The sequence below is a fragment of the Talaromyces amestolkiae genome (genome assembly GCF_001896365.1).
Source record: "Talaromyces amestolkiae strain CIB chromosome Unknown scaffold15.1, whole genome shotgun sequence".
NCBI lineage: Eukaryota > Fungi > Ascomycota > Eurotiomycetes > Eurotiales > Trichocomaceae > Talaromyces > Talaromyces amestolkiae.
This window is the reverse complement of record NW_024468051.1, coordinates 536,941-555,440: the sequence shown is the minus strand read 5'-3', so window position 1 is coordinate 555,440 and position 18,500 is coordinate 536,941. Positions and strand designations below refer to the sequence as shown.

Genomic DNA, 18,500 nt, shown 5'->3' with positions numbered 1-18,500 from the left:
GATCCACTCTCTCAGGCATCTTTATTTTCTAGGTTTACCGTTGTTTCTTTGTCATAATTATTGAAAACTTATTTATTATGCTTCTGACCAGAAACCTGCTGAAAAACTGTTGTGAATCTTGAGATATTACCAGCCGAGTCAGTTCGCAGATCGGTTTAGTGCAGATCCGCCGTTTCAATCTTCAGAGTCATCACGCGACATGGCTCAATTGCCTTCAAAATTGCCATTTTCAAAGAAAAGGCTGAGGGCTCGGGTTATTATCTCGTATGCGATTATCCTATATTTTCTGGAGAAGACAGTGTATGCTAACCTCGTGGATTCGGACTTAGATATATTTCTGACTATGTATTCATCATGTAAGCTATCTCCACGATCTTCCAGATGTCATGTTCGACATCATACCAGACCTAGGTACTGATCTTTAATCAGTGGATTTGCAATCGGATTTTATATGCTAGATCGCATCGAACCATATCACCAGCATTTCAGCCTCGAAAACAAGAGCCTCCAATATCCTTTTGCCGTCAAAGAACGGATCACCATACAAGAAGCTCTCCTCATCTCAATAGCATCACCTCTCGTGGTCATAATCCTCTACACTTTAGTGATTGACGGCCTCTTCTCCCACCACAAATCATCTTCACCCGATGGATCCGGACGCAGGAAATTGACCGGCCCATATAGACTGAAAGATCGTCTGTGGGAACTCAACTGCGGAATTCTAGGTCTGTTGTTGTCACAAGGGCTGGCTTTTGTGACTACACAGATCCTCAAAAATGCATGCGGAAAACCGCGCCCGGATCTGATTGATCGTTGTCAGCCGGCAGCAGGTAGTCAGGATTTGCCGGTCTTTGGGCTTTCGAACTCGACGATTTGTCAGGGTGATCCGGCGCTGATCAAGGATGGGTTCCGATCCTGGCCTTCGGGGCATAGTAGCTGTGCGACCTTTCTTTCCCCTTGCACTGCGATGATTATAGACTAATTTTTTGGGCCGATAGCCTCCTTCGCTGGCTTATTCTATCTCTCCCTGTATCTCAGCGGCAAAATGCACATCATGGACAAGCGCGGCGAAGTCTGGAAAGCGATTATTGTCATGGTCCCTGTTCTTGCCGCTACGCTGATTGCCGTGAGTCGAATCATGGATGCTCGACACCACCCCTTTGATGTCATCACGGGCTCCTTGTTGGGAGTCTTTACTGCTTGGATATCCTATCGACAGTATTTTCCATCTCTCTCGGAACCTTGGAAAAAGGGCAGGGCATATCCAATTCGGACCTGGGGCACTGAACCCAGAATACCTCCTGGGATGAGCGATAACGACGACACAGTCCCTCTCCGCAACGCGAGTGGAGAGCAGATGTATGCTCAGGGACGACAGACAGAGCTCAGCCAGGAATTTTCTTTGCATCCTGAACCGCAACGAAATGTCCCCGGGGGAGCACCCGTATACCGTGCCAAACGCCGGAATCTTGATGGATATTCTTCATCATCGAGTGAGGATATCAGTGAAGGCTTCGAGATGACCGCTTCTCGTAACAGGGACCGGCTTAATACGGCCACGTCGACCGCATCGCACCAGCCGTACGATACTACTTATTATTCGCCGGGCCGATCAGCGAGTCCGGGGAATGTTGAGACCGGAGTGGCATCACGACATCTTGCGGGAGAAGTCTAAAATTGCATTTTGACTAAGTTGGGTAGATTGTAGCATTTAATAGCATTGCGATTTGGATAAACTCCGGTTGACCCCGGTGATTTCTATAGTATGTTTTTATCCTGACGTAAATACAAACAATGTAATACTTTGTATAGTACTTTACTGGGTGACCGCCTACTTTGATAAGTAAAGTCTCTACTATGTATACTATGTAGCATATTAATGGCCATTTATTGGCTTTAAAAAGTACGGCACTATATCATGATCTCTGTATGACAGTAAAATAAAAATCGTACTATGGAGTTCACCGGGGTCAAACATAGTAGAGTGGTATTCGAAACATTCCTTCTGATCCTTAATGAAGATAAATAAAGCATGCAAAATAAACAAAGTCGATTGGCTGCATCCAGCGGGAGTAGATAAACCGGCGGACAGTTGCGATTGGCTGGCTGGTTGGTGACTGACAGGGTCTAGATGTCTCGTCACTGGCAAGGCTGGCTCTCTGACATCTTCAATCAAAAGCAAAAAAATAAATTAAAAAAGCATCACTAAACAAGCGTCATTAGTAACTAACCATCAAACTAATCAATCAGCTACAGGCTGACGTGCATGGCTGGGCTATTTGTACTACAAGTAAAATGAATCCCCCGCCATCGAATTATTCGTATAGCTTTCCTCCCCAGCCTCCCTCCAAACAATGAAAAACTTCCGACCGTTCTTTCTGTTAAATACGAATGCACGGTCTCGTCATTTCTTGCATTCTTTTCTTTTTGGAAAATATTTCCTACATGAGCTGCTGATCTGATCTTGCGAATCTGACATTCTCAGTTGATTCTCGAATAATCTAAAATTGTTGTTGACAGGCGGGGCCTCGAGTCTTATCGGGCCGTTGTCACTGGTTACTCTGCCGTTACTCTTTTGGGCGACCATACATTTTGATCGCATCGCATCGCATCACAACCAAGATCAAGTGGTCAGTTGGTAGGGAAAAGAAGTCAAGATGATCGCAGAAGTACTATTCATCTTCTGGCGCCTGACGGAAATCGTCTTTTTGATTCCGATCATTGGCATGCTAGTAAGTTGACTCTCTGATCGCAAACCATATTCCAAGGTTAATAACAATTCAGGCATACTTTGTCAATGGCTTCATCAACGCAAACCAACTCACCCCAGCCTACATTCTCGTCCTCTTCATCGTCAGCACAATCGCCGTCTTCTGGTGCATCGACACTATCCTCCGCTTCGGTAGCACGCGTCGCTCAGCCATCTTCGTTGCATTCCTCGATCTGTGCTTCTTCGGCGCCCTGATCGCTGGCGTCTATCAACTGCGCTTCATCGCTGGCGCTTCCTGCACAAACTGGAGCAACAGTACGTCCTCCGTGTCGCTCGGTCCGTTCGGATCGATTGTGTATACGGGCGAAACACCAAACTTCAACAAGACCTGTTCCATGCTCAAGGCTTCCTTTGCCATGGGTATTATGGAGGTAGTCTTTTTCTTCATCACGGCGTTCTTTGCGCTGTTGATTCATAATCATCATCGTGATACGGTGGTGAAGGAGACGGTGGTACGGCGTCGCAGTCATAGTAGTCGTCGCGGTCATCATCGCAGTCGCAGTGGCTCATCCAGTCGACGACATTATGTTGTATGATCTCATGATTTGAAAATCAATGAAAAACGAAAATACAGAAATTGGAAAAAAATGTGAAAAATGAAATAATGAGGGAAAGGGAGGAAAATGGTCGCTGCTGGACTTGCTTCTGTCTGTCTGTCTGTATTGTATTGTATTTCTTGATGATGCCTGATGATTCTCTGTGAATATTGAATGTCCTGTATTTAGACGATCCAACGAATGATTGATGACAATTCAATTGACTCTTCATGCGTAGAACGTGTAACAAGCTGTCTGTAGACGAACGGCGACATCCGCCATCAAGCTTGGACGCCGGGCATTTGGGCGATCAGAGCGGCGACTTGCGATAAGGATTGCCAAATGCCGACAGACAAATTGGCCAGCTCACAATACTTCGAACCATTGCTACTCCATTGGATTCGGCATAATTTTACACAGTTGAGAATAATCGCGACAGCGGACAGTCATAATGTGGATATTCTAGAAGGACAGCTCGTGCCTGTTACTAATTCATCGGCCACCTCCGCTGTTCACGTAAGACGAACCAGACTTTGATTATTCAGATTGCTTCACATCTATTTCTTGAATACATCCTACTCGAAAATGGACACTTGACTATTCTAACATTGCAATACTCTTCATGATTCCTAGCACACGACACTTGTTGTTGTATTCGTCCATCAATGACGCTTATCACATCCAAGCCTTGGTCTCGCAGGAACTGCAATTCCATATCGCCACTCATCCTTAAATGAATACCAACTTCACCATGGCGGATCAAGCCCTCGAGATACCCCAGGAATTCTATCCTGAATCTATAGACGAAATACGGGACTGTGAATATCCCACTTTACGAGGTTGGACTCTTCTACTCAGCTCTAGCTCCATGATACTGATCCGATAATCTAGAGATCACATATCTCGACCATGCTGGTACAACTTTATACGCCAAATCTCTAATCGAGAAATACTCCCATGATCTGACGAGTAATCTCTTTGGAAACCCGCATTCAGCATCCGCATCTTCGCAACTCACGTCTAATCGTGTCGAAGATATCAGACTAAAAGCTCTGCGCTTCTTCAACGCAGATCCAGATGTATATGATCTGGTATTTGTACCTAATGCGACGGCGGGGATCAAGCTAGTGGCAGAGGCTCTGCGAGATTTCCGTCCTTCGCCTGATGGTCTGCGCGGATTTGAGTATGCGTATCATGTTGAGTCGCATACCAGTTTGGTTGGAGTGCGGGCATTGGCCGAATTGGGCAGTCGCTGCTTTTCGACCGAAGATGAGGTTCGGCAATGGGTTAGTGGCCTCGATGATGAGGATGATAATGCAAGACTATTTGCGTATCCTGCACAATCGAATATGAATGGTCGACGCTTTCCTTTGAATTGGTGCAACCAAATTCGACAAGCCGGACGACGAAATAATTTTACTCTGCTAGATACCGCAGGTCTAGTCTCCACATCACCGTTAGATCTAAGTGATCCTGAACTCTGTCCCGACTTTGTCGTTCTCAGCTTTTACAAAGTCTTTGGCTTCCCGGATCTAGGTGCTTTGATTGTCCGAAAAGAGTCTGGGCATGTCTTCAACCATCGAAAGTATTTTGGAGGTGGCACCGTGGAAATGGTGACAGTTGGAAATCAATGGTATGCCAGGAAACAGTCGTCTATACATGATCAGCTCGAGGATGGTACTCTTCCATTTCATAATATCATTGCACTTCAGTCGGCGTTTCAGGTACACGAACGCTTGTACGGATCAATGGCCAATATCTCAAACCACACTGCTTCCCTAGCAAAGCAACTGTTTGATCGACTCTCTTCAGTCAAACATGCAAACGGCAAACCCGTCTGCCATTTCTACGTATCTCCAGACTGTTCATACGACGACCGAAACACCCAAGGTCCGATCATTGCATTAAATCTACTCGATAGTAACGGTGACTGGATTGGCAAGTCTGAAATCGAGAAATTGGCTTCCGTCAAGTCTATACACATACGATCCGGCACGCTCTGCAATCCCGGCGGCACAGCGAGCTTGCTAGGGCTGAGCAACGATGAAATGGAAGCAAATTACAAGGCCGGTCAGAGATGCGGAGACGAGAATGATGTCATGCAGGGCAAGCCAACCGGTGCATTACGATTGAGTGTCGGCCCGATGACAAGTTCGAGGGATATTGATCGATTCGTCTCGTTTATCACGGAGTTCTATGCGGAACAAACACTTTTACCCACATTTTCGGATGTGCAACTTCTAGCTGGAACAGAAGCAGATAGGTACTACGTTGAAAGTCTATGTGTATATCCCATCAAGAGTTGCTCTGGATTTACAGTACCGCCAGGAGTGGCGTGGAAAGTGCGTCCGGAAGGGCTCGCATGGGATCGTGAATGGTGTATCGTACATCAAGGCACGGGTGCTGCTTTGAGTCAGAAGAGGTATCCCCGTATGGCCTTGATCAAACCTATATTGGATTTTGCAAAGGGCCTTCTTTGCATCACTGGTGATTTTTTGACTGGTGGACGCCAACTTGATATTCCACTGAACAGAGACGATCCACGTCTTATCACTACCGAGATGACGAGAAGCTGTCAGAATTCTGCTTCTGTCCGAAAACCGTCTTTAGTCTGTGGCGATCGAGTCGTCATTCAGGTCTATACATCTACAGAAATCTCAGCTTTCTTCTCTGAGTTACTCGGCGTTCCATGCACTTTGGCTCGATTCCCTCCTAGGAGCTATGCGCGCCACTCCAAGAACCCTTATCGTTACCAACACAGTCTATCCAAGAGACGAAATGAGATGCCGGGCGCATTCCCGCTCGACACTAGCCATATGAACGGTAGTAACAACATTCCAGGAAGAAAAGCGAGCGGCACATCAAATCCGATCCTCCTTTCGAATGAAAGTCCTGTCCTACTGATCTCACGATCATCCGTGAACAGGTTGAACGAACAAATTAAAGAAAATTCGGGCATCTCCGAAACTATTCTTCATCTCGGCAGTAATGCCACCAACACAAAGACAGTAGCAGCGAATGTCTTTCGTGCAAACATAATTATCGCCGAAAACCTTCCTGCTCATCTTCGTCCTCAACACTCATCACTCCCTACGTCATCAACATCATCGCCCTTTGAACAACCATACATCGAAGATACATGGTCTTCGATTACCATTGGGCAGAAAAATCTACAGTTTGATGTCCTCGGCGCTTGTTCACGCTGTCAGATGGTATGCGTTGATCAACTGACGGCCGAAAAACGTGAGGAACCGTTGTCGACTTTAGCGAAGACTCGACGAGTAGGTGGGAAGGTGATTTTTGGGAGACACTTAGGGCTATCCGCATCCAACGATGATCTTGACCATGGTGAACATGATCAGGATGATGATAATACCGAAGACTCGCAAAGAATGATTATGGTTGGGGATACGGTCGTGCCATCTTACTATGAACAAGGATAGCGGTTGATTTTCCAGTTATACAGAATATAATACAATGTGAAGAAGAATCTAGTCAAAACACATAGTTCCGTTGTCTTCCTCTTGAGAGAATTCGCCAAATATGATGCAAATAAATGAGTAAGCAAAGAGCCATCAAATAACTCACGCCGATCGTCTGGGCCACTTCTTCCATCCTCGTCCGTGACCTCTCTGTTAATAAAAGTATTAGCATCTTCAAAAAGTACTTCCGTAAACGAGAATGGAACGCAAAAACTGACCTGCTTCCATTGCCGAATCAACTCCGGCATCTCCATCATAGCCTTCTTCCTCTCCTCCAATCTCGTCTCCATCGTCCTCTCCCACTTATGACCCTTAACCTTCTGCCCAATMCCCGTMCCCTTAATCGCCAAACCGCGTTCCGCGAGCCTCGTCTCCTTGAAAACAGTGGATTTCCGGGATGTCGGCAGTAGTTGCTCAACACCGTATTTCTTAGCCATTTTGATGAGATCGGCTTGTTGCCTCAGCCCGTATTTGGGGGRACGCCATTTTTTGCCGTTGGGGGATGGTTGGGGGAGGAAGGGATTTGGGTGTTCGGGGTCGTTGTAGAGAATAGCTTTGGAGGCGGACCAAGCGGTTGGGTTGCGTTTGTTGCCTTTTGCGTCGCGGTTGGGGGTATATGGTGTGGGCAGATCTTCGGGTGATAAAGAGGAGAGATCGAATTCTTCTGATGTGTTTGAGGCGGTTGGGTTCTGGCTATTTGAGACTGCGTCGGCAGGGGCCACGAGACGGGATGCGGGTGCCACGGCGGCAGAGTAGTGCTGTGGAGGATATTTGGCGAAGAAGTTGCGTAGGCGTAGAGGGAGGAAGGAGAGGCTAGGGTCTGCTGGTGCGGTGGTGGCGGCTCTTTCAGCGACGACTTGGGTGAGGTTCTCTGTCGGGGTAGCCATTGTGGTCATGGTCCTCCTGGTCATGTTTCGGACCAGGCGTGAGGCCATTGTCGTGGCCATTGTGCCGTATACTCTCTGTTCAGGAACCAAATAGTTGACTCGGGTGGTGGCGACTGAGAAGAACAGCAATTGGGCGTAGCACCAGTGTCGAACGTCGCGATAATCGCAGTTGCGGAGAACCAAAAATAATTGCTCGATGAATTTGTTGTTCCGACACAGTCTTGGCGCATGCCTCAGGCCACGAATTAACACTTGCACTAAGCCACCTCTAGTTTAGGTCGATGTGGCTGGCAGACTCGGAAGGAACGACTCTTCGGTCTCTTTCACGTCCCGCATTCGCCGAACTCTTCCATCTCCAGCAAGTTACAACTACCACTGTCACGCTTACAGCTTACATCCTTTATCGCCAGCAACTTCTCACAGCTACTGAACCAATAACTCATTTGTTGACAGCTTTCCTGCTTTGAGGAGTCCTACAATGGCCGACTACTCTTTCGGTGGCTCAGAGGAAGAGAACGCCGAGCTCAGGAAACTCGAGGCTGAGCTGGTGAGCACCTCTTCTCTGACTTGGGTCCACCAATGTAGCATATTCTGACTCTCATCTTTTTAACAGGTCGAAGACCCAGATAACTTCGAAACATGGGAAAAACTAGTGCGCGGCGCAGAATCTCTGGAAGGCGGTATTAATCGAAACTCCAATCCGCAAGCAATTACCACCGTTCGAAATGGGTACGACCGGTTCCTCGCCAAGTTTCCTCTGCTGTTCGGATACTGGAAGAAATATGCCGATCTTGAATTTTCAATTGCTGGGACAGAAGCTGCAGAGATGGTGAGTTTGTTCGTCTTATCGTCTTGCGTCCAAACTAATGATCCTATAGGTCTACGAACGTGGTGTCGCAAGCATTCCTACCTCGGTCGACCTATGGACAAACTACTGCGCATTCAAAGTTGAAACGAACCATGACTCTGATGTCATTCGAGAGTAAGTATAGATAGATTGGAATTGTTTCCCCTTCCCTTGACACATTACAATGCAGTACGGTTTTTCCCGTCGAAGACTCGGGCTCTTCCATTTCACCTGCGATTACATTTGAAGAAGAAGAAACTTGGAATGGTTCTTGATGAGAAACATGGGTGAGATCGTTCGCCTGCAACCAGGTCCTGAAGTATTCTTCTCACCCATAAATTCTTTCAGGCAACTCTCTTTTTTCCCATAAGGAGGATCTCATTCAAAACAGAGCGTCCAACCACAGTTATTCTACCATATCACCTACTTGCCCTTTATGCTCTCGAGGCTCGTTCAGTACTTGAACGATGGAGATATGAAAATGTTCTTTTGCTCCGCGCATCATCGCATTTGCAACATAACAAACTCTTCATGTTTGACATCCTCATTCTCCCTTGCATCTCCTCTTGATTCCTCACTGCTTCTGAGTTTCAAGGCTAACAAATGTGATAACAGATTGTTTGAAAGAGGCGCAAACTGCGTAGGCTTGGACTTCCTTGCCCATCCCTTCTGGGACAAATATATCGAATTCGAGGAACGGCTTGAGGCTTTTGATAAGATTTTTGCCATTTTGGGACGTGTAATTCACATTCCTATGCATCAGTATGCTCGTTACTTTGAGCGGTATCGACAACTCGCCCAGGGTCGGCCCTTGAACGAACTGGCACCTCCAGAAATCTTGACACAGTATCGCTCAGAAATTGAGGCTGCAGGTGACCAGCCTGCTCCCGGTGCCAAGTCTGACGCTGAGATTGAGCGAGACCTTCGTTTGCGCCTAGATACCTACCATCTAGAAGTCTTCTCCAAGACTCAGACTGAAACCACAAAGCGCTGGACTTATGAATCCGAGATTAAACGCCCCTACTTCCATGTGACCGAGTTAGATGAAGGCCAGTTAGCCAACTGGAAGCGCTACCTAGATTTTGAGGAAGCAGAGGGTTCTTATGCTCGTACTGTCTTCTTATACGAACGATGCCTAGTCACATGTGCTCACTACGATGAGTTCTGGCTACGTTATGCCAGGTGGATGTCAGCTCAAGCGGAAAAGGAAGAGGAAGTGCGAAATATCTACCAGAGAGCAAGCACCGTATTCGTGCCAATTGCCTACCCCACAGTGCGCTTGCACTATGCTTACTTTGAGGAAATGAGCGAGCATGTTGATATCGCCAGAGATATCCATGACGCAATCCTCTTCACACTCCCAAATCATGTCGAGACCATTGTTTCCCTGGCAAATTTATCTCGCCGTCACGGCAAGCTTGAGGACGCTATTGATGTGTATAAGAGCCGAATTGAGACCCCTGGTTTCGATGCGGCTACCAAGGCTGCTCTCGTAGCCGAGTGGGCCATATTAGTCTGGAGAGTTAAAGGCTCGTCTGACGAAGCTCGACAAGTATTCCAGAACTATCAACAGATCTGCTTGGATAGCCGTGCATTCTGGACGCGGTACCTGCTGTTCGAACTAGAACAACCGACCTCTTCAGACACCGAGACTGTCCAGCATGAACGTATAAAGAAGGTGGTCGACGACCTTCGACACAAGAGTMCCCTCCCCGCCGAGGCAGTCAAGGAGCTTGTGCAACACTATATGGTATTTCTACTTGAACGTGGAACCAAGGCCGCCGCCAAAGAGTATATCACATTGGATCGTGAAGTTCACGGGCCCGCTTCAGTCTCACCTACAAACAAGAGACAGGAAGCCGCTAAAGTTGTGCCACCTGCTCCTCAGCCTGTTCCCACACCGGACCCTGCCGCTTACGCCTATTACCAGCAGCAGCAAGGACAAATACCAGTGCCTAATGGAGGTGTTAGTCTACTTCCTCTTGACAATCTTGAACCCACAAACTGACTCAGTTATAGGTCCCAGTTCAACCATCTCAGTACTAATGCCGCTTTAAAACCTTGACATCATTTGATCAGATTGTCTCATCAGATGCCTCTTTTCTTCGTATGTAGAACATTGCACTATGATTGATACCATGGATTACTCGCTATGATCACTAAGAGGCCACGGGAAGTATCAATTTTTCACTTTTATAATCTAATGGCGTATTAATTGGTTGAAGGGCATGATTCGTCTTACAGGGATGGATTACGAAGCTTGTATGCATGAATTAAATTCTTTGAATGACTTTTGCAGAAGTAAATTAAGGACTTTGTGTAGATCACAATTTATTTTATTTATATTGCTACAAACCTTTCAGCTGGCCAGGCACCTGGTGGATCAATCTGTCAGTGCATCTACCTAGTATCTCTAGCATGTCTCAACATTTGAAACCTACATGTATCGACCTTGCCAATTGACAACTGAACCAAATATCTGGGTCCACGATTCAATATGATAGTCTACTAATTGACATGATAACAAGAGAGACTTCTCAAAAAAAAAAAATTCATTGAGACTGTCAAAATGCTTCTTAATCATCTCAACGCCAAATGCCAAAATCCTCAAGACATCCAACTGATTTAACTGGAACATTCACTAGGGCATCAGTCACTACCCAACAGACCTCCCTCAGGAAGGTTAGGCATAATCTCCGCATTTCCTTGAATGTACTGCAACTTAAGATGCCATCCATTCAACCTCCACTTTCCATCGTCGTTCAAGATCGCCCGGAAATCATGAATAGCACCAGACATGAAATACTTTCCCACAGGATCCAGACCCGTAGTAGGAGGAGCATGAGGCACCAAGGACATGGCAGTAATCTGAGCCGACTTTCCGTCTTCGGCAAAGTTCACGCGGATACCGGTGACCAAATGGAATGTGTCCATAGGCGCGATGAGATCGTAGCATTTCTCCTTAAGTTCTTTGTAGCCTTTCATGGGGATACCGGCGATACTGGCCTCGATTTCATCACGGCCAACGTTGGTCCAGCAGGAGTCATAGAGGTCGCGGTCGAAAATATCGAAGGACAGACCCAGACGGGTGGGCAGATCAGCACAGGCCTCGCGCGGGGTGAGGCCGGTGAGGTATGGGTTTTGCTTGATTTCAGGAGGTGTGTACGGCATTTTGAGCTTTGTGAGTTGATATGTTCTGGGGTAAGAGGAAGTTGATATGAGGCCGTATAAATCGTGATTCGTGAAGTTGGTAAATCGCGGCCACCAAACACCAGAAATTCCAGGGTATATCTACATTTTGAAAAATTTATTCTTCGCTTTAATACTACCCAAACAGAAAATAAGCAATGCATTAAGCTCTTCTATCTTGGTGTATTCAGCTCCGTCCTCCGCAGGTGCGGTCCGACGAAGCCCGGCGCTAAAGACATGGGCAGCAAGTGATAAATTATACGAGGGTCATTCAGACTCAGTAACTAATGTATCTTGGTATTTGCGGTTTGCAGCGGTGATGTTAGCGTCAAATTAGAGGTGTCAGAGTGTCGGACCGTATGCATCTAAAATACGACTGGGGTTGTCCTGGGCAGTTCGGCACCCGTGCTGGGTTCAGGGCCATGTCGGGAAACCCTAATTAATGACTCTGTACATGGGGTAGCTTTCAGATTCACGAGGCGTTCAGAGATTTGATGTAAGGATTGCTGTCAGCAAGTCTCTAAACAAGCATGAAGACTTGATACCCCTCTTTTCGGTCTTTCCTGTCATATATGAGATTCGCACCTGTGGTAGGCCGATATAAGCAGGTCGTTCGGTAGTATGAACTTTCACTGGATCGTGTTCTCTATACTTCAAAATCATTCTAGAAATAGATCAAAATTGATACCAACCGCTATGATCCTTGCAATAAACGACCCAAGTATTATTTTCCACCCAGAAAATTGGCTCAGCCGTTATAGCGTCCTCCGTTTTTACGATCGTAGCCACGTGCATACACTGCATAGTACACAGTGAAATCTATACTAATCCCTACAATATGCATATATCAGAAATGCTAGTTTCGCTAGATAAGGGCGTAGGGTCTATTCTTGACTACATGATAGGCTCGTTCGAGTGTTTTACCCTGCTGTACTTCATACATATGCACTATCAAACGGCCTTTGGGAGATGGTACGTATCTACGTGCATGATTAGTACGTACCAACGCGAGGGAGGATACTATCGTGCTGCTTAAGTACATGCTTGTTGTTCCATTGCTCCAGCAAAGCACAAGACTAGTGCTAAGGTTCTGCTTGGAACGCGAATTGGTATTCGTTCCAAGCCGAGTATACAGCAAGGGAAGGAGTAATGTCTTGTTCCATTATGATATGAGTCATTTCTGTGACTTTAAAACTTGGCCAAGTACTAAGTTCGGGTCACAGGTGAACGGAGGAATCTGTACGCATGATACGAGGAATAGTTTGTCGGTTCCTACTATGAAGAATAGATTGCTAGACTTGCGGGTAGCTTCAATGTTAGCGGCCCCTTTGCATATCCTTACGACTTCTATAGTAGTTACATATGGAGGTTTATGCAATTGAGCATTTGGTCGATTGTTATAAGTTTATACTCAACATTAAAGTGCTCATTACCTACAGCCACCACATTCTAGCGCAAATCTCGTAGGAAACAATGATCTGTTCAGTACCTAGGTAAATTTAAGGCTAAGAAAATGCTAGATTGACGCCGAAGAAACTCTCCCTCTATGCAATATCCAAATTTTGCAAAATTATGGTGATTTATGAGACCTAAGGTTTACATCTCCAGTTGGGGTTCCACAATGTATACGGTAATGGCGGCACCGGGGTCACTGGTTTCTGGTAGGTCTTGCCCGAACATATGATTATMCCTGCCACTGGAAGGCATAGAAATCCGGCATTACGCATTAACAGCTCAGGAACCATCCGAAAAATTGCTCCTGTAAAGCATATGTTACCTTAGAGTCCAGTAGAACTTGCCTCCAAATGTTGAGTCGAGCAGTGAGGATTTAGGGCTTTGGCGGAACCGTCAGGAGTAGACGTACTATGAGTAGATGTGAAGGCGGTGGCCAGTCGGGAAGCTTAACCATAAACAGAATAGCGTACATGCTGCATGCTTGCCATTGCTTGGTGACGGAGATACAAATTTCTAGATTGGCAACGACAGCTTCGAACTGTTTCTCTTTCAATTTATTTCCACGACAAACACTCTCTCTAAGCAGGCGTCACGCATATAGGAAAATATGACCGACACGGTCATGAACGGCACTCATGATCCCTTGGAGCGCCCTCCAACGCCTCCTCCCGGTCCGCCAGCAGATATAGCTCCTCCGCCACCACCGTTGGAGATGATGGAGGATGCTCCTCCTCCGCCCGCCGACATAAAACCTCCACCACCACCACCAGAAGAGGGTTTACCGCCGCCTCCTCCTCCAGTGGACAGTCTCGCGCCGCCTGCGCCACCTGTGGTCAAGAAAAAGAAAACTGGTTGGGGTGCTTCTGCTGCCGCCAAACCGCTCAGTGTTGAAGAGCTTTTGCGAAAGAAGAGGGAGGCAGATGCGGCAGCGTCGAAGGTTAGTCTTCTCACAGTGCTTCACTTCCCATGTTTCGAGTCGCTAACAATTCCATGACTTTTTGCAGCCAAAGTTTCTTTCAAAAGCTGAACGTGAACGACTCGCATTAGAAAAACGCGCCAAAGAAGTCGAAGCCGAGCGACGAGCAAAGATCGAACAAGGTCGAGCTGCAAATGGCGCAGGACAGAATGGTACAACACCAGAGGACAGAAATGGTGATAGAACAAATGGCGATTCGAGATCAGCTCCTGTGCCTACCGGCCCACGCTCATCACGCAACGATGGAGAAATMCCCCGAGGMCCTGCCGCTATGCGCAATCAACAACCAAACAAGGACTACGACTTGACGCCACCAGCTCCCCCGAAGCGTATTGCATTCGGCAAAGGCGATTCGAAAGGAGGCGACAAGCGTGTTTCGGAGGCGGAAGCTGAAGCGGAGCTGGTTCGACAGCGATATATGGGTGCGAACCAGACGTCTAATTTCTCCGCGAAGAAGAAAAGGAAGCGCACTACGGAGAGGAAATTTAACTTTGAATGGAACGCCGAAGAAGACACAAGCAAGGACTACAACCCGTTATACCAGAATAAAGCTCATGCGAATTTCTTCGGACGAGGTCGACTTGCTGGATTCGGCGAAGATATGGCAGATGATGCTACGAAGAAGTACGTTCAAGCTTTGGAAGACCGTGATCGTGAAGCGGGCTCTTCCCGGGCCAGGGAAATCCTAGAAATGGAAAGGAGACGAAAGGAAGAAAGCAGTAGGACTGCAATTGAGAAACACTGGAGCGAGAAGAGATTGGATCAAATGCGCGAGCGAGACTGGCGTATTTTCAAAGAAGATTTTAATATCAGCACCAAGGGTGGCAGTGTCCCGAATCCGATGCGCTCGTGGGAGGAATCTGGATTACCACATCGACTACTTGACCTTATTAAACAAGTTGGATATGCCGACCCGACGCCGATTCAGAGAGCGGCTATTCCTATTGCTTTACAATCTCGAGATCTTATCGGTGTGGCCGTGACGGGTTCCGGTAAAACAGCGTCATTTTTGCTTCCTTTGTTGGTCTATATTTCCGAGTTGCCTCGACTCGATGAGTTCGAATGGCGAAAGAACGATGGTCCATATGCTATTATTCTCGCACCCACTCGAGAGTTGGCGCAGCAGATCGAAATCGAAGCCAAGAAGTTTTCAAGGCCTCTCAATTTCAACGTTGTCAGTATCGTCGGTGGTCACTCTTTGGAGGAACAGGCATATAGTTTACGAGACGGTGCGGAGATTGTTATTGCCACTCCTGGACGTCTCGTTGACTGCTTGGAACGACGAATGCTAGTTTTGTCACAGTGTTGTTATGTGATTATGGACGAAGCAGACCGAATGATCGACCTTGGTTTTGAAGAACCAGTCAACAAGATCCTTGATGCACTACCTGTAACGAATGAGAAACCAGATACCGAGGAAGCAGAAAACGCACAGGCAATGAGCCAACACGTCGGCGGACGAGACAGGCGGTACCGACAGACCATGATGTATACAGCTACTATGCCGTCAGCTGTTGAGCGAATAGCCCGGAAATATCTACGACGACCGGCCATCGTCACGATCGGTAATATCGGTCAAGCCGTCGACACCGTTGAGCAGCGCGTCGAGTTCGTTGCAGGCGAAGACAAGAGGAAGAAGCGTCTTGCCGACATCCTCATGTCAGGGCAATTCAAACCTCCCATTATCGTTTTCGTCAATATCAAGCGAAATTGTGACGCTGTTGCGAAGGATATTAAACAAATGGGCTTTTCATCTGTTACGTTGCACGGTAGCAAAACGCAGGAACAGCGTGAGGCGGCGCTGGCCTCGGTGCGGAACGGTAGTACTGACGTCCTGGTTGCTACGGATTTGGCTGGTCGTGGTATCGATGTGCCTGATGTCAGCTTAGTGGTGAACTTTAACATGGCGACCAATATTGAGAGCTACACGCATCGTATTGGTCGTACGGGTCGTGCTGGAAAGAGTGGTGTTGCCATAACGTTCTTGGGCAACGAAGACACCGACGTGATGTACGTTCTTCCCTTCTATTTCATCTTCATAAAGACTCTACTGACTTTATATCTGCAGGTACGACCTCAAACAAATGTTAATGAAATCATCTATATCTCGAGTCCCCGAGGAACTCCGCAAGCACGAAGCGGCACAATCCAAACCTACCCGTGGCGGAGGATTCACGAAACAGAAAGCAGACGAAGGCGGTTTTGGCGGAAAGGGTGGTGGATGGTAGATGACCTGTATATTTACATATCACTTCGTAGTACGGTCTGCATGGAATAGTACTACGTACTTGAATAATCGCGCTTCCTGACTCTCAGTAACGCTTATTATCGGGACTACTACGCAGTATATGTCTGCGCGGAATATTGACGGAAACATTCCGATTTCCGATAAGGCGTCAAGGCATCAAGGCACCAAGGCATCGAGGCACCATCGGGATCTTGGCGCGGCTAACTGAGTTGCGCCATGGATCACGATGAAGCGTAATTTGTAAGCTCTTTTGGCCCAGACAACCGATTACCATACATCAAATTGTGCCATTGAATAATCAATCACACACCAAAAAAATGCCGTTTTCTGGTAATCAGTCATTGGAAAATATTTCTAGACGTCGCCCCCAAGATATAAATGTTCCTCGGTGGTGCTACTTAATCACTGGCTGCTGATTGGTTGCGGAACACTCCGAGGTGGGCGGGGCTGTGATTGGCTGGCTGTTCCATCTCTCATACTGTGCTGTCAGTGTGCTCTGCATATACTGTAGGGAGATGTGAGTAGGGGAACGTGATGTAAGGGCAATTGGAAAGAACTTTGAGAGTCTTGATGTCTATGTAACTATGTACGTCAAACTATATACGTAGTAGTGTGTATATACTATGTAGAGAGTCCGATAAGACCCGGTGGGGAAGAGCTGACAGAGACGCCGCGGTCCAGAAGCTCCCAATCACAGCGCTCCAATTGGTCATTCCTCCCCGACTGCCTCAGGTTCGATTCGGTTCTGCCCTCCGTGTCCGATGGTACTTTCCCGTCGGGGCATTATTATTATTGTCTTCTTCTTTCTCTTTCCTTGCCGCTTCTTTCTCTATTCATTTCTTATCTTCACTCATTTATCCTTAGTCTGTTCGCGTCAGTACACGAAGTGCGATACTCACAATGGCCTCCGCTGCTAGGACCTTCACCCGGGCCATCGCCCGCTCCAACCTTCGCCCCGTCGCTCGCAGCTCTCGCTTCGCCGTCCCTGCTCAGACCCTCCGCTCTGCCGGTCGCCGTGGCTACTCTTCCGAAGCCAATGCTAGCAAGTCCAACAGCGGTCTGTTCTGGGGTATCGGTGGTCTCGTTGCCGGTGGTGCTGCATACTACTTTTACAGCAGCGGCGACGTGAAGGCCAAGGTTACCGGTCCTTTCGTTCCTACCCAGGAAGATTACCAGAAGGTTTATAACGAGATTGCTCGTCTTTTGGTTGAGAAGGATGACTACGATGATGGCAGCTACGGCCCTGTAAGTCCCCACCCTACCTTGCATAGGTGTTATGTGGACTGAGCCCGTACTAACTGCTGCTTTTCAGGTCCTCGTTCGATTGGCCTGGCACGCTAGCGGTACCTACGACAAGGAGACTGGCACTGGTGGCAGCAACGGAGCTACCATGCGATTCGCCCCTGAGTCTGACCACGGTGCCAATGCTGGTTTGAAGATCGCCCGTGACTTCCTCGAGCCCGTTCACGGTGAGTTTGTTGCTCATGCGCGATTGTAATGAAAGTCAATGCTGACGATGTGACAGAGAAATTCCCTTGGATCAGCTACGGTGATCTATGGACCCTTGCTGGTGTCTGCGCCATTCAGGAAATGCAGGGACCTGTCATCCCCTGGAGACCCGGCCGCCAGGACCGGGACGTTGCCGCCTGCACTCCTGATGGACGTCTCCCCGATGCCTCCAAGGGCCAGGACCACATCCGCGCTATCTTCGGCCGCATGGGCTTCGATGACCGCGAAATGGTCGCTCTTTCCGGCGCTCACTCTCTCGGCCGTGCTCACACCGACCGCTCCGGTTACGACGGTCCTTGGGACTTCAGCCCTACCGTTTTCACCAACGAGTTCTTCCGTCTCTTGGTTGATGAGAAGTGGGCTTGGAAGAAGTGGAACGGCCCCGCTCAGTATACTGACAGCAAGACCAAGACCTTGATGATGTTGCCCACCGACTTGGCTCTTATTAAGGACAAGGAATTCAAGAAGCACGTTGACCGCTATGCCAAGGACAGCGAGGTCTTCTTCAACGAATTCTCGGAGGCCTTTGTCAAGCTTTTGGAGCTCGGTGTCCCCTTCAAGTCTGAGGACCGCTATGTCTTCAAGACCAGCGAGTAAGGGA

The 18,500-nt window shown here is 47.7% G+C and overlaps 7 protein-coding genes across 7 annotated transcripts; 5 read left to right on the top strand and 2 right to left on the bottom strand.

Annotated features, from left to right (window-relative positions):
• Positions 1-199: 199 nt before the first annotated feature.
• BHQ10_007411 (uncharacterized protein) lies at positions 200-1,675 on the top strand (the record flags this gene model as incomplete). The annotated part of the gene is made up of 4 exons (XM_040880104.1): positions 200-300; positions 362-411; positions 459-932; positions 999-1,675. 4 exons carry the CDS (start codon positions 200-202, stop codon positions 1,673-1,675), a joined length of 1,302 nt encoding a protein of 433 aa, XP_040735914.1.
• A 982-nt stretch (positions 1,676-2,657) lies between these two features.
• On the top strand, positions 2,658-6,749 carry BHQ10_007410 (uncharacterized protein; the record flags this gene model as incomplete). The annotated part of the gene is made up of 3 exons (XM_040880103.1): positions 2,658-2,732; positions 2,785-3,025; positions 4,198-6,749. 3 exons carry the CDS (start codon positions 2,658-2,660, stop codon positions 6,747-6,749), a joined length of 2,868 nt encoding a protein of 955 aa, XP_040735913.1.
• A 141-nt stretch (positions 6,750-6,890) lies between these two features.
• BHQ10_007409 (uncharacterized protein) lies at positions 6,891-7,735 on the bottom strand (the record flags this gene model as incomplete). Its single annotated transcript, XM_040880101.1, has 2 exons — positions 6,891-6,938; positions 7,007-7,735. The coding sequence occupies 2 exons, from the start codon at positions 7,733-7,735 to the stop codon at positions 6,891-6,893; spliced, it is 777 nt and encodes a 258-aa protein (XP_040735912.1).
• A 418-nt stretch (positions 7,736-8,153) lies between these two features.
• Positions 8,154-10,530, top strand: BHQ10_007408 (uncharacterized protein; the record flags this gene model as incomplete). Its single annotated transcript, XM_040880100.1, has 4 exons — positions 8,154-8,222; positions 8,289-8,504; positions 8,554-8,657; positions 9,138-10,530. The coding sequence occupies 4 exons, from the start codon at positions 8,154-8,156 to the stop codon at positions 10,528-10,530; spliced, it is 1,782 nt and encodes a 593-aa protein (XP_040735911.1).
• A 641-nt stretch (positions 10,531-11,171) lies between these two features.
• BHQ10_007407 (uncharacterized protein) lies at positions 11,172-11,693 on the bottom strand (the record flags this gene model as incomplete). Its single annotated transcript, XM_040880099.1, has 1 exon — positions 11,172-11,693. One exon carries the CDS (start codon positions 11,691-11,693, stop codon positions 11,172-11,174), a length of 522 nt encoding a protein of 173 aa, XP_040735910.1.
• A 2,080-nt stretch (positions 11,694-13,773) lies between these two features.
• On the top strand, positions 13,774-16,370 carry BHQ10_007406 (uncharacterized protein; the record flags this gene model as incomplete). The annotated part of the gene is made up of 3 exons (XM_040880098.1): positions 13,774-14,103; positions 14,171-16,152; positions 16,211-16,370. 3 exons carry the CDS (start codon positions 13,774-13,776, stop codon positions 16,368-16,370), a joined length of 2,472 nt encoding a protein of 823 aa, XP_040735909.1.
• A 920-nt stretch (positions 16,371-17,290) lies between these two features.
• BHQ10_007405 (uncharacterized protein) lies at positions 17,291-18,496 on the top strand (the record flags this gene model as incomplete). Its single annotated transcript, XM_040880097.1, has 3 exons — positions 17,291-17,635; positions 17,703-17,859; positions 17,916-18,496. The coding sequence occupies 3 exons, from the start codon at positions 17,291-17,293 to the stop codon at positions 18,494-18,496; spliced, it is 1,083 nt and encodes a 360-aa protein (XP_040735908.1).
• Positions 18,497-18,500: the final 4 nt, after the last annotated feature.